The sequence below is a fragment of the Podarcis vaucheri genome (genome assembly GCF_965113315.1).
Source record: "Podarcis vaucheri genome assembly, chromosome: 14".
Classification (NCBI taxonomy): Eukaryota; Metazoa; Chordata; class Lepidosauria; order Squamata; family Lacertidae; genus Podarcis; species Podarcis vaucheri.
The window spans coordinates 50,934,964-50,949,457 of record NC_138752.1 but is presented as its reverse complement, the minus strand read 5'-3'; the positions used below and the strand labels follow the sequence as shown (position 1 = coordinate 50,949,457).

At 46.0% G+C, this 14,494-nt stretch overlaps 1 protein-coding gene across 2 annotated transcripts; it reads left to right on the top strand.

The window, feature by feature from the left end:
* The first annotated feature begins 4,322 nt into the window (after window positions 1-4,322).
* PSMG3 (proteasome assembly chaperone 3) lies at window positions 4,323-9,526 on the top strand. 2 transcript variants are annotated; one of them, XM_082199967.1, is made up of 3 exons: window positions 4,323-4,587; window positions 6,921-7,151; window positions 9,109-9,526. In XM_082199967.1, exons 2-3 carry the CDS (start codon window positions 6,936-6,938, stop codon window positions 9,259-9,261), a joined length of 369 nt encoding a protein of 122 aa, XP_082056093.1. In that variant the 5' UTR covers window positions 4,323-4,587; window positions 6,921-6,935; the 3' UTR covers window positions 9,262-9,526. The 2 variants fall into 2 exon arrangements, with proteins under 2 accessions (XP_082056093.1, XP_082056094.1); XM_082199968.1 differs by lacking the exon at window positions 4,323-4,587 and adding an exon at window positions 5,300-5,403.
* Window positions 9,527-14,494: the final 4,968 nt, after the last annotated feature.

Genomic DNA, 14,494 nt, shown 5'->3' with positions numbered 1-14,494 from the left:
TAGATTATGTTACATTACAAGTGTCTTTAAAATCCTGCTGGTTTCTGGACCTGCTTACAGTGATTTTGTATATACATTATAAACATTTCCCGTTCTTTTTAAAATTTTCTTCTCTTCTCAATTCCTGAGCTTCCCAGTTAGTTTTGCTATTTCGGCTTGATTTGCCATTCTCTAATCCCCTTTTCAAGCCATCCACTTTGGTAGCTGTTATGTACTGAGTTGAATAGGATCCAAACTGCAGCAGTCTGATTGGTCCTAGAACAATAGGATCCAAAATGCAGCAGTCTGATTGGTCCTAGGAGCCACCCAATCCAGCTCCAGATAGAAGTGAATCCACAACCTGATTGGCCTACAGGAGAATTCCGGAATTAGCCAATCACGTGCAGCCCATTCTGTAAATAATGTATATAAAGCAGATACTGTGAGGGGACTTTCATTCCCTTCTCACCACTATGAGCTGAATAAAGAGCATGAAATCCACTCTCGACTCTGAGTATATTTCAGTAGCCATCGCTGCCTCTTGTGGAAGTGAGTTCCAAAGTTTAACACTGCGCTACGTGAAGAAGTCTTTATCGGTCCTGAATCTTCCGATGTTCAGCTTCCTAGGATCTCCACGAGTTCTTCTCTCGCCATTTTCTCCAAGCCATGAAGTTTGGCAAACTTCTACCATGCCATGAGAGCCAGGCAGCAAGGCCAATGGTGATGGCAGATGGACTCCAAAAAACATCTGGATGACCATAGCTTCCCCACTCCATCAAGATGCAAGCAATAGGCAGGAGGACATTGCAGGCTAGCGCCATTTGGCTCCTGCCTGTGAACTGTTTCTGTCCCAGCAGGTCATTGCAAGAACTACTATATAACCTCAAGAGCTTAGTACCGGTGTCGGCTTGTTTTCCTCCTCCCTCCCCCTCCATTTCTCCTTTGGTGCTGTACCTTTTATATCATAAGCCTGTGGGTAGGATTCTACTTCACTTCAGTCTTCTTAGGAAAACCTTTTTTTCTGACGAAGGGTGGGGTGAAAATGTTTAAATCCTTGATCTAAGTAAATTATTCTTGCTTATACTTAATAAGTAATAATTCCTGCTTATGGGGGGTCTCTCCTTAATTCTCGTGTGTGTGTGTGTGTGTGTGTGTGTGTGTGTGTGACTGTCTTTCTTTATTAGTTGTATCTGGTCTTGTACTGCTTTCATTCATGTTTTCCAAAAGTCTGCAAACAGTTTTTCTCCCTTGAAACGCGGCCTATAAATACTGTAAAGACATTAATAAAGAAATGTATTTGCTCTTTATCCATAACTTTCAGGCGTGTGTGTATGTGGGGAGAAATAAAGACTATTAATCTATAGAAGAATTTTTAGAGGCAGAATTGTCTTCCTTTAAAATCAATGCGGTTTAAAATTACATCTGCTATGCTGGGTTGATTAATCGTTGAAATTAATCAATTTTAAAAAGCTATTTTCACGAACAAAAAAAGGTGTCCCTGATTAATTAGTCAGCAGATCTTTCTTTTTTAAAATAAAAACTCCCTCATGTTTATTTAGCACAACCAAAAAAAAGGAAATACATAATATCAAGATGCAATAAAAATCCAATAAAAATTTAAGCAAAACATTATGCAGATCTAGTCGCAGTGCACTAACCTCCTCTAACCAACTCCCTCCATCCATAGGAATGGCAGGTATGTTTGCATCATTTCGTATTTTTATGTTGTGTAACGCCCTGCTATTTCCGGCTGAAGAGCAGTATGCAAATCACCATCATCACATATACATCCCTGGAATCCCATATGGAAAGGCAAAGGTAAAGGGCCTTTGGTCCAGTCCATTCAAAGGCGACTATGGGGTTGCGGCACTCATCTCGCTTTCAGGCTGAGGGAGCCGGCGTTTGTACACAGACATCTTTCCAGGTCATGTGGCCAGCAGAACCGCTTCTGGCACAACGGGACACCGTGACGGAAACCAGAGCGCAAGGAAACACTGTTTACCTTCCCGCCACAGTGGTATCTATTTATCTACTTGCACTGGTGTGCTTTCGAACTGCTAGGTTGGCAGGAGCTGGGACCGAGCAACGGGAGCCCACCCCGTCGTGGGGATTCGAACCGCCGACCTTCTGATCGGCAAGCCCATGAGGCTCAGTGGTTTAGACCACAGCGCCACCTGCATCCCTATTCCCAGATGGAAAACTTGGCTGGCATGGTGAGAAAGAGGAGAATTAACCCCACAGGTGCTGCTGACACTTTTCTGCTCCAAATTGCCTTCTCCAGTCTTGCTCCCTTTCCTCTGCTCTTCCCCACTAGGTCCAGTTGGAAAAGATTGCAAAGTCCTTGGGGAAGGGACCTGATGCTCTTACATTTCGCAGAGTGCTGCATGCCCTGATGCCTCCACATAAGCAGGAATTATTACTTATTAAGTATAAGCAAAAATAATTTACTTTAATTTAGATCGAGGATTTAAACATTTTTACCCCACCCTTTGTCAGAAAAAAAGGGTTTTCCTAAGAAGACTGAAGCGAAGTAGAATCCTACCCACAGGCTTATGATATAAAAGGCACAGCACCAAAGGAGAAATGGAGGGGGAGGGAGGAGGAAAACAAGCTGACTCCGGTACTAAGCTCTTGAGGTTATATAGTAGTTCTTGCAATGACCTGCTAGGACAGAAACAGTTCACAGCCAGGAGCCAAATGGAGCTAGTCTGCAATGTCCTCCTGCCTATTGGTTGCATCTTGATGGAATGGATCCTGTTTAGGTGACAGCAGAGAGAGGTTTTGGATGCAGCTAGACCAGGGGTAGGCAACGTAAGACCCGTGGCCCAATCGCCTTCTCAATCCGGCCCACGGACAGTCTGTGAATCAGCGTGTTTTTACATGAGTAGAATGCGTCCCTTTATTTAAAATGCATATCTGGGTTACTTGTGGGGCATAGGAATTCGTTCATTATTTTTTTTCAAAATATAGTCTGGCCCCCCACAAGGTCTGAGGGACGGTGGACCGGCCCCCTGCTGAAAAAGGTTGCTGACCCCTGAGCTAGACTCTCTGCAGAGCTAATGGAGGAGGCCTGGCCTGCTCCCCTTCTGATTTGCAGCCCTGTAGAATGGCAGCTTGTGGTTCTTAATATGCAGCCTATCAGTAGAGACTGGGGGTGGGAATTCCCCTTTGTGGTGCTGTGAATCTTCTTCCCACCTTCGCCACTTGGTCGGGCAAATTTTGCAAGGTGGGGGTTTTATGTGGGGGCGGGGAAGGGTAATTTGCATCATTTTAAAAAATCAATTTGCCCAGAAGGTTTTGGTTCTATTGGTGTTTGATTACCTTTTTTCTTTTTCTTATAGCTTTTTCCTATTTTAATCTGCGTTAAATAATTTTTAACGATCATAATCTGCAAGCCGCCTGGAATCCCAGTCTGGGGCAAGGCCGGATTTAGGTTTGATAAGGCCCTAAGCTACTGAAGGTAGCTTTTTATGTCCAGCTGTCCTTTGTCAACAACAAATTGTTGCTGTTTTTTGTGTTGAATATGACGCGGGTGGCGCTGTGGGTTAAACCACAGAGCCTAGGACGTGCTGATCAGAAGGTTGGTGGTTTGAATCCCCGCGATGGAGTGATCTCCCATTGCTCAGTCCCAGCTCCTGCCAACCTAGTAGTTCGAAAGCAGGTCAAAGTGCAAGTAGATAAATAGGTACCACTCCAGTGGGAAGGTAAACGGCGTTTCTGTGCGCTGCTCTGGTTTCGCCAGAAGCGGCTTAGTCATGCTGGCCACATGACCTGGAAGCTGTACTCCCTCAGCCAATAAAGCGAGATGAGCGCTGCAACCCCAGAGTCGTCCGCAACTGGACCTAACGGTCAGTGGTCCCTTTACCTTTACGTGCTGTACAGTAATTTATGGACTTAATAGGTCCATACACACAACGCAAAACACTGTTGCTGTATGTAGGTTTTATTTTATTTTTATCTTATATTTTGGAAATGTACATCCAGGGTTTTTTCCCCCTTTAAATTCTTTTGGGACCCCCAAAAGAGTGGGGCCCTAAGCTATAGCTTGTTTAGCTTATTATAGTAAATCTAGCACTGACTCTGGGGGAAAGGCGAGTGCAAATGAACCGAACACTAATGAGACGCCAGACCACGAGAAAAGCGAAGCGAAGCAAGCCCCGCTCCATGCGTCTTGCACGCTGCGCGGATCGCAGAGGGCGCTTTGGACATGCTCAGAGGCCCCCTCGCCCTCCTCGGCTTCGGCTCCGCCCAGGAGGGGGAGGAGAAAGGCGATCCGAAGAAGAGGAGGAGGAGGCGGCGCCGGAGAAAGAGCGAGGGAGGCGGGTTTCCGCTGCGTAAAGAGAAGCGCGGCGGCGGGAGCGCAGCGGAGGCGGAGCGGACTCGGTCTCGTTTCCCTTCCCGGCTTCCCTCGCCTTCCCAGCCCGGGCTGCGCAGGAGAAGCCTCGCTCTGCGGCCCCGATCGCGGGGACGAGGCCGCGCGGCGCTCCCGGAGCCGAAGAGTCCCGGGGCGCGAGTCTACCGCCTGAGTCCCGGGGCGCGCTCGGCGGCCCCCTCGCCAGCTCTCCAGAGGCGCACGCGTTTGGCTAACCCCCGCCCCCCAAATCCTAGGTAGGTGCAACGGAGAAAGAGCAAATCTGCAAAAACAGTCCGCGGGTCGGCGTTGCAAATGGCTAAAAATCCCAGGCCGTCGTTGTATCATTCTGTAAATCAGTGTTTTTCAACCTTTTTTGGGCAAAGGCACACTTGTTTCTTGGAAAAAATCACGAGGCACACCACCATTAGAAAATGTTTAAAAATTTAACTCTGTGCCTATATTGACTATATATAAAGTAATTCTCTTGAATAGGAATCAAATAAACACAAACACTTAACATCAGTGGTGGGATACAAAAATTTTAGTAACCAGTTCCGACATTCAAGCATGGTTTAATATTTTTTTTCTTTAATGGCAAACAAAAACGTTGCAGACTGTTCTCTGCTCAGCGGGGATCGATCCGCTGATCCCCGCTGAGCCGGCGGATGACTGTGTGCGGAGAGGGAGATGTCAGAGCCCCGCTGCTCTCTATGGGGAATAGGATGAGAGCGGACCGCCTGTCCGTTCTCATCCGATCCCATCCGATCTGATCCCCACCCAGGATGGATGGAAAATAGGATGGACACAGTCCGGCGCCCGCCTAGTGGGCGAAAATGTGACAATATTTTTTAAAAAAATCTTTCGAATTTTTCCCACGGCACACCAGGCAACATCTCGCGGCACACTAGTGTGCTGCGGAACAATGGTTGAAAAACACTGCTGTAAATGTCTAGGAAGGCGCAACATCCTGGAGGAAAAGGGAAGAAGCAGCTCTCCAAAACAGCGCTCCGCCTCCCGACCTGCTGCCTTGAAAACTGCTAGGATTAACTCCGCAAATGCTAAAATTCTAAGTAGGCGGTAAAAAGAAAGAAAGAAAGAAGCAGCAACTCCTTCCAGGTTGCCTTGCAAACTATAAAGGTGGTTGTGAGAAAGCTCTACTCCGGTGTAGCCAGCCCACAAGATCCGGCCTTCTTCCCCCCCCCCCCCCAGTCCCACGTGGAATCATTGCCCGGGCTAGAAGGTCCCAAGTCTGTTCTCTAGGGAAGGCTTTCCTCGGAGATAAGCTGAAAAAGCATTTCTCAGGGTTGTACAGGCCTAGTGGACTTGCCTAATGAAATAGGTTTTTAGCAGGTGCCTTCAGAGAAGGCTGCGATGTCGTGCTCAGTGAGATGTCGTGCTCATCAGCTGCACAGTGTCAATAGACTCTGCCAAAGTGTATGTTGCTGCCATACAAAGATTGGTTTCTTGCAAATGCAGAACGGCTGTTCTGTGGCACAGCGTAACAGTGCCAGGTCTGCAGTTCGAAACTGTCAAGGGTGTAAACTGGCTCCAAGTCACTAAAGGCTTTCTATACTAATAGTCAGTGTTGGAAACTCAGATATATAATAACCTAGGCGCCAAATGGGTCCTTAAACCAGGATTACAGTCACCAAAACGGAATGCCTCCTTGCCATTTTTGAGCAAGATGGCTTGAAAGTTGTATTTTTCAATACGACTTTCCCCCGAAATTCATTCTGATTGTGTAGATAAAATATCACCGATAGAATTCTAGAGGATGTGTTGCTTGAAAATAGTCAAGCTCCAAGGATCCCCAGGTTTGCAGCTCCAGGCGGTGGCAATGTAGTAATAATAATAATAATAATAATAATAATAATAATAATAATAATTTATTATTTATACCCCACCCATCTGGCTGGGTTTCCCCAGCCACTCTGGGCGGCTTCCAACAGAATATTAAAAACATGATAAAACATCAAACATTAAAAGCTTCCCTAAACAGGACTGCCTTCAGATGTCTTCTAAATGTCAGATAGTTGTCTTTCCTTGACATCTGACAGGAGGGCGTTCCACAGGGCAGGCGCCACCACCGAGAAGGCCCTCTGCCTGGTTCCCTGTAAGCTCACTTCTCGCAGGGAGGGAACCGCCAGAAGGCCCTCAGGCTAAACGATGGGGGTGGAGACGCTCCTTCAGGTCTACTGGGCCGAGGCCATTTAGGGCTTTCGAGGTCAGCACCAACACTCTGAATGTCAGGCGCCATCCAGGCACCTGGGCATCTTTGCTTGGTCGCAAGTGGCTGATAGCCAGGTGCAAAAATGTGCCTGGCTAATTTTGAATGCTGCTAATAGTAGCCCCTTGAACCCGGCTCAGTAGCAAGTCAGCAACCAGTGGGGATCTCTGAGCAGAGGTGGTGTAAGCTCAGGGAGCCTCACTCCTGCCAGCAATCTTGCTTCAACATTTTGCACTATCTGCAGCTTCTGGGCCCAGCTCAAGGGAAGCCCCACGTCAGGTGTGCAGTCGGCTGTTTGTTCCCTGCCGGTTGTGATGTCCGAGCAAAATAACGTTCCCTTGTGGGTTTTGTTTTTGCCAGTTGAAAGCTATCGCCATGGCCGCAAGATCCATTGTGGACTCCAAGCAGGCAGAGGAGGAGGTGCAGGGCATCCCGACCGAGGTGGTGTGCACAGCCTTTGCCAACACCATCCTGGTGGTGGTAACCCAGTACGGGAAGATGGGGACCCTGGTCTCGGTGGAGCCGAACGTGGTGGCCGACGGCATCAGCAGCCCTTTGCTCACCACAAAAGTCCTGCTTGGCAAAGACGAGGTTTGTTCATTCTTTCTTCCGCAGTTCGTTTCAGAAAAGTACACGGCCCCTGCCTGCAGGCTTATCAGCCCAAGTAGACACGACACAAAAGGAAAAAAGATTGGGGAGGGAAGAGGAAAAGTGGAGACTTGTTCATTCTTTCTTCTGTAATTCTGTTCAGAAAAGCACACGGTCCCTGCCCGCAGGCTTATCAGCCCAAATAGACACGACACAAAAGGAAAAAAGATTGGGGAAGGAAGAGGAAAACCGGAGCCAAATTCTTGCATACTGTTTAAACCGGCTGTGATGCATTTTCATGACCAGATGGAGATGTCTGGATACCAGTTTAGCAGCTGACATCTCCGCCGGGCAGCCTGGCGTGGCTGCGATGTCGTGCCCATCAGCTGGTCTGTGGGGCAGCACAGCGCCAACAGACACAACTCTTTTGGTGCCCTTCAAATCAGCTGGCTCTCACAACACCCACAGAGGCAAGTCTCTTGCTGCTGCGCTGCCCCGCAGACCATTTGCTTTGTCATCTTGTAAGGAAAAAAAGTGCCTAGGCATATCACTGTGGGGACCGTAACCTCAATTTAAAGTGTCTGTGGTGATCACACAGGATCCCCGGACGTTTAACGGTTTGTTTAATGGTTTGTTTGTTTAACGGCTCGCTTCCCCCCTGCCACCAACCAGTTATTCTCTGGTAAAACACTGAGTCCAGTCAGTTGTTAAAAGTGAACAAAAAAATAAAATAAGTTTATTTTACAAACAGTAACAAGTTTATGGTTTCTCTGATAATATTCCTGTCAGTATCTTAACTTTAGTTTCTTTACCGGCCTATACCTTCCTAATACCTTCTGACTGATTATCTCAACTGTTTGACCGACGCCTCTTAACAAATTCTCTCACTCTCTCACACCAGACTAGCCCAACCCACAGACTTATCTTCTCTGTCTCTTCGGACTGTCTTCTCAACAACTCTAACTAACTAAAAAACCCTCTGTGCTTAAACCTTATACACAGTTAACTCTGCCCCCTGGGTTCCCATCGGTTAGACATTTTACAATTAGTTAACCCTTTCCCTATGAACCCAGTATGATGTCACACACATAGGATGGCAAATGCCACAGTGTCATTTGACTCCTAGAATTTACCACATTTTTCGCTCCATAAGACGCACTTTTTTTCCTCTTAAAATCTAAGGGGAAATGTCTGTGCGTCTTATGGAGCGAATGTGTGGTCCGTGGACAGCCCCGACCTGCTCTTTGGGGCTGGCGGTGAGGGAAAGCCAGCCCCACAAGCTCGGGGAAGAAGAAGAAGAAGAAGAGTTTGGATTTGATATCCCGCTTTATCACTACCCGAAGGAGTCTCAAAGCGGCTAACATTCTCCTTTCCCTTCCTCCCCCACAAGAAACACTCTGTGAGGTGAGTGGGGCTGAGAGACTTCAGAGAAGTGTGACTGGCCCAAGGTCACCCAGCAGCTGCATGTGGAGGAGCGGGGAAGCGAACCCGGTTCACCAGATTACGAGTCCACCGCTCTTAACCACTCCACCACACTGGCTGCTCCCCGACCTGCTTTGTCCCTTCCCCACCTTCCACAGCTCTGTCCCTTCCCCCACCTCCCACAAAAGCCCCCAAGAGCCGCGCTCCCTTCAAAGAGCTGCGTGGAGTGTGTGTGTGGCTCTTGGGGGCTTTTCCCCGAGGAGGGAGAAAGCCAGCCTGTCAGTGACGGGCTGCCCTTCTCCCTCCTCGGGGAAAAGCCTGCAAGCGCCGCACACACGCTCCTTGCGGCACGTGAAAGGGAGCGCTGAGCAGAGCCTGGGATGCATACAGGCTCTGCTCAGCGCTCCCTTTAAATAATATTTTTTTTCTTGAATCCTCCCCCCCCCCAAAAAAAAAGTAGGTGCGCCTTATGGTCAGGTGCACCTTATGGAGCGAAAAATACGGTATATCTCAGTATCTAACATGGGTTGATTTCCAGCCCCTCGTCCACATCTGTGCCAAACATCTGGCGACGTCGGTCTCTCAGGAAGCTGGGAACAAGCCGGTTCTCCTGGCATTGGCCTTGAAGGACAAGAGTGTTGAAGGGATACGGATCCTGAAAGAGGTGATTGGCCGATGCCGGGTGTGGTGAGATCCGACCTGCAGCGTGGAAGACCTCGACTCGCCAGGACTGATTGGCTTTCCTCACTTGAGGTATTTACCTCTTTTCGATGGGACCTGCCTTGGACGTGCCTTTCCTTCAGAGACAATAGTTGTTGTTTTAAAAAATCCAGTATAGCAGACCAAATAAGCAGGACACGAACACTGCAAAAGGTTTGCATTCGACACAGCCGTCTTGCGTTCCTGATCTGCGATGAGCGAGTCGGTTGCAGCGCAATAAATTACCTCCACGAAAATCCGTTTCGAAGCTCGTCTGTTCTTGCTGGGCCTATATGAGAGATTTGTGAGAAAGAAGTCGAAACGGCTTTTATTAATTGTTATTTGCAGTGTACAAAACAGAATCAATGACAGATGACTCAAACAAAATATTGCAAAAATATACATACAGTGGTGCCCCGCAAGACGAATGCCTCGCAAGACGGAAAACTCACTAGGCGAAAGAGTTTTCCGTTTTGGAGGTGCTTCGCAAAACGAATTTCCTATGGGCTTGCTTCGCAAGACGACAATGTCTTGCGAATTCCTGCTGGTTTTTTCCCCTCCCCCCCTTTTTCTAAGCCGCTAAGCCGTTTATCAGCTGATCCGATTAGCAGATAAGCCGCTAATAGCGCTAATCCGCTAATCCGCCAATGGGCTTGCTTCGCAAGACGAAAAAACCGCTAGACGAAGAGAATCACAGAATGGATTCTTTTCGTCTTGCGAGGCACCACTGTACCGCCTTCCGCCCGAAGATCACAGGGCAGTTCACAACATAAAAAAATACAATATGGGGAAACACAAAATAAATAATAAAACAGACCAATAACCCCCATCCCACAAACTCTCTTCCCCCTTAGCTGCCAAAATAGATTGTCCTCTCAAGAAGTCTTTCAGCTCACTTTTCAGGGGGCTATATATGTAAATGTATATGTATATAGTTTTTCAAATTACAGTTTTACAATCGCATATCCAACATACAACAAAAACAAGATTCCAAAGAATATCCTGGCCTTCCTTTTTGTGGGTCCTATTATTAATCATGTCCTCTTGCATCTTTTATAATAATCCAGATCTTTTACATCTCCTTTATATCCAAAATTCACCATTAAACTACAAGTGTTCTTCCAATCCTACTAACACTTTTAACTGTTTACAGTGGTTTTTAAGATTTTTTTTTTAAATTCCCATTCTTTCTTGAAATTTTGGTCTTCCTGGTTTTTTATTCTTCCGGTCATTTTTGCCATTTCAGCATAATCAATCAACTTAATCTGCCATTCTTCTCTGGTTGGGACTTTATCTTCTAATAATTTTTTAATATAATTTTTTATAATTTTTTAGCTGAGAGCCAGATGGGCACTTAAGGCCACAATCCTAAATACACTTAACTGAGAGTAGATTTCCACTGCGTTCAGAAGTATTTGCTTATGAGTCAGTGTGCCTAAGATTGCAATTCCAACCCATCCAGTCGAAATGGATGTTTTTGAAAGTACTTACAAACAGCTGGATTGAAGCCGTCTAATTTTTAATTTTATTCCTTATCAAATATGTGAGTTGCATTTTTGCCACAGCAACTTGAAGCATAAGACGAACACGTTTTTTAAAGTGTTTGTTTTTTTTAGTTGGTATCAAATTCCAGTTATATATTGGGCAGGAAATAGTTTGTAATGTGAAAGGGTGCTGAAGAACGTGGACCGCATCCAGACATTTTTTGAAGCTCTATGATATCACTTTAAACAGTCATGGCTTCCCTCAAAGAGTGCTGGGAGTTTTAGTTTGTTTAGGGTGCTGAGAGGTGCTAAGAGATTCCGTTATTCCCCTCCCAGAGCTACAATTGCCAATGTAGTTTAACAATGAATCACTCTTCCCAGGGAACTCTGGGAATGGTCAGTGGGGGAAATAGGGGTCTTCTAGTAACTCTTTTAACAAAGTGCAACCTCTGTCAGTCAACATTCTGTGGTCTTGGATTGTTTTGGAGTTCTCTCCCTTAAGCATTTTCTTTGGTGCACCTGCAAACTGGATTTCCTCCTTTTCTTCTTCTTTTTTTTGGCATGAGTGGTGATGATTTGGGGACATAAGGAATGGCGCTCACACTCCAGACATTGGAAATAGAGGGAATAATACAGTGGTACCTTGGTTCTCAAACTTATTCCGTTCCAGAAGTCGGTTCCAAAACCAAAGCATTCCAAAACCAAGGCACGCTTTCCCATAGAAAGTAATGCAAAATGGATTAATCCGATCCAGACTTTTAAAAACAACTATCTAACGAGACGATTGATCCATAAAATGAAAGCAATAAACAATGTACTGCAGTCACACAATCAATCAATCAATCAATCAGTAGCTGAACTGGGTTCCAGACAGTCACAAAACAAAAAAGCCGAAAAAACGCAAAATAAATAGCAAAAGCAGACAGACCTCAGTGGAACACTCAAATCAGAAGCATAATACTCAAAACACAGCACGTTCGGCTTCCAAAGAAAGTTTGCAAACCAGAACGTTTACTTCCGGGTTTGCAGTGTTTGGGTTCCAAGTTGTTTGAATACCAAAGTGTTTGAGAACGAAGGTACTACTGTACTGTGTTCTATTATTGTTAAGACGAAGACACCGTTCTCTTACAAGATACTTGGCCAACAGTTACTGTGTTTGATGCTTATTATTATAGTGCAAAGAAACTTATCAGATTGATATCCCTGTTATCCTGGTGTGGGGGCTTAGTAGCATTTTCCAAATAACCGAGCTTTCCTGAATGTTCAGAGCTCCTCTTTCTCCACCAGGTTGATGGATTTGCTGTGGATCTGCTGCCCTCTTGTATTGACTCCCGCAGCGATCGCTATCTGCCGCTTTCTCTGGAGTCACTGAAAACGCTCATAAAGCAGCCCATAAAAACTCCCCGCCCTCCTAAATTTTATTTTTATTTTTGTAATATAAATTTTTATTACTCCAAGTCAATAATAGCATTATTACCTCTGTTGCATTTGTCAAACGGCCAGCTTAACGACAAGCATTAAAATCCATAGAGGTGATGCATAGTATTGATGCAATGTTTAATCTCCCGACGCCTCCAGTAAGTGATTGTTTTGAGTTCATGCAGGCAGACAATGTTTCCTGTTAATTTCATGGTATTGGGGGGGAGAATGCAATCTAATATCTGGCATTTCCTCGCATGTTGTCTTCTCTCTCTAAAATGAATAAGGCCACAATCCAGTACACACTGTCCCATTAAACACAGCATCGCTTTATTTCAGAGTAGACCTGTATACAGTGGTCCCTTGGTTCTCAAACTTAATCCTTTCTGGAAGTCTGTTCCAAAACCAAAGCGTTCCAAAACCAAGGCACACTTTCCCATAGAAAGTAATGCAAAATGCATTGATCCATTCCAGACTTTGAAAAACAACCCCTAAAACAGCAATTTAACATGAGTTTTACTATGTAACGAGACCATGGATCCATAAAATGAAAGCAATAAACAATGTACTGCAGTCACACAGTCAGTCAACAAATTAGTAGCTGAACTGGGTTCCACACACAGACCTCAGCATGGCACTCAAAACAGAGCATGTTCGGCTTCTGAAAAAAGTTTGCAAACCGGAACACTTCTGGGTTTGCAGTGTTTGGGTTCCAAGTTGTTTGAGTACCAAGGCATTTTGAAAACCAAGGTACGACTGTGTAGGATTGTGCTGCCTAGTCCCCAGTTCTTCCAGACACATCCCAGAATAATGCCTCTGTTTAGGGCTTTAAATACTAATGTGAGCATCTTGAAATGGGCCTGGGTGTGAACCGGCAACCTATGCAACTGTTTTGAAACATGGGGTATATGAAATTTGGAAGGAAATTCCAGCTAGCAATTTGGCCGCTGCATTTTGGACCAGTTGAAGTTTCCAAGCTGTCTTCAAGAGCAGCCCCACATAGAGCACATTGCAGTAATCCAGCCTGGAAGCTGCCATGGAGCATGGAATACAGTGGCCAAATAATCTCTGTCCAAAACAGCCGGAAACAGGTATTGCAGTGATAACACTGGATCCAGGAGTAACCCCAAAACACCAACCTGCTCCTTCCAAGAGAGACCAACCTTACCAGTTGCATCTTGCTCCCAGTTAAGTACACAGAGAGTAGCAGCCGGACAGCACAATCCTGATCGTGGCTACTTAGAAGTGAGTCATCCTGAATTCAGTGGAGTTTACTCCCAGGTAGGAGGAGTTTGGATTGCAGCCTTAATGATTACAGTGGGAAACAAAAATTTTGTTGCATTGACGCCTGCAGTTGTTCTAACCTAATTTTGACGTGCTGATTTCATATATGAAGTTGCTTTTGTTCTGTAAGCTCTAGTTTTTTTTGCAATTCATGTTTTTCACTTTTCACCATAATCTTTGTTTTTCACAATACAAGAATTCAATATTTTATTAAACACATAGCCAAAGTAGTTCAATATAAGTATAAATGTAAGTGACTTATATAGCATTGAACATGACATGTGTATCTATGTACAGTTGGAGGTATGCAAAAAAATGTATTCCCTTGGGATACACCGTATTAAAGGTAAAGGGACCCCTGACCATTAGGTCCAGTTGTAACCGACTTTGGGGTTGCGGCGGTCATCTCGCTTTATTGGCCGAGGGAGCCGGCATACAGCTTCCGGGTCATGTGGCCAGCATGACTAAGCCACTTCTGGCGAACCAGAGCAGCGCACGGAAATGCCGTTTACCTTCCCACTGGAGTGGTACCTATTTATCTACTTGCAGTTTGAGGAGCTTTCGAACTGCTAGGTTGGCAGGAGCTGGGGCCAAGCAACAGGAGCTCACCCCGTGGCGGGGATTCGAACCACCGACCTTCTGATCAGCAAGTCCTAGGCTCTGTGGTTTAACCCACAGCGCCACCCGCGTCCTTTCTATACACAGTATACTGGGGAACAATTTTTTTCCCCCATTTTCTGTTGCATGAGATTTTCCCCCGGTGTTATGTTCGGGTGGCTCTCCATCCCAGAAACTGGGCGTGGACTTCTACCCCGTCTCCCCTGCAGCTTGCAATTGCGCGTCGACCGAAGATTAAATCTTGCAACTCGCTTGGAAGACGGAGACGCCATAATCACTGTTGTCACTCTGCCTTCGGAGGCTGCCGAGGGACCCGAAATCTGGCAGCCTCTTTCGGGCAGCTGATGCGTCCAGATGCAGTCAATTAAACGGGTGTTTTATGGCGCCTCTGCAAGTTACAAATTGGACAAGCGATTGCCA

Coding starts and splice junctions, on each gene's coding strand:
- PSMG3 (XM_082199967.1), top strand. CDS start 6,936: ATGGCCGCAAGATCCATTGTGGACTCCAAGCAGGCAGAGGAGGAGGTG. Junction 7,152..9,108: donor TCCTGCTTGGCAAAGACGAG/GTTTGTTCATTC, acceptor GTTGATTTCCAG/CCCCTCGTCCACATCTGTGC.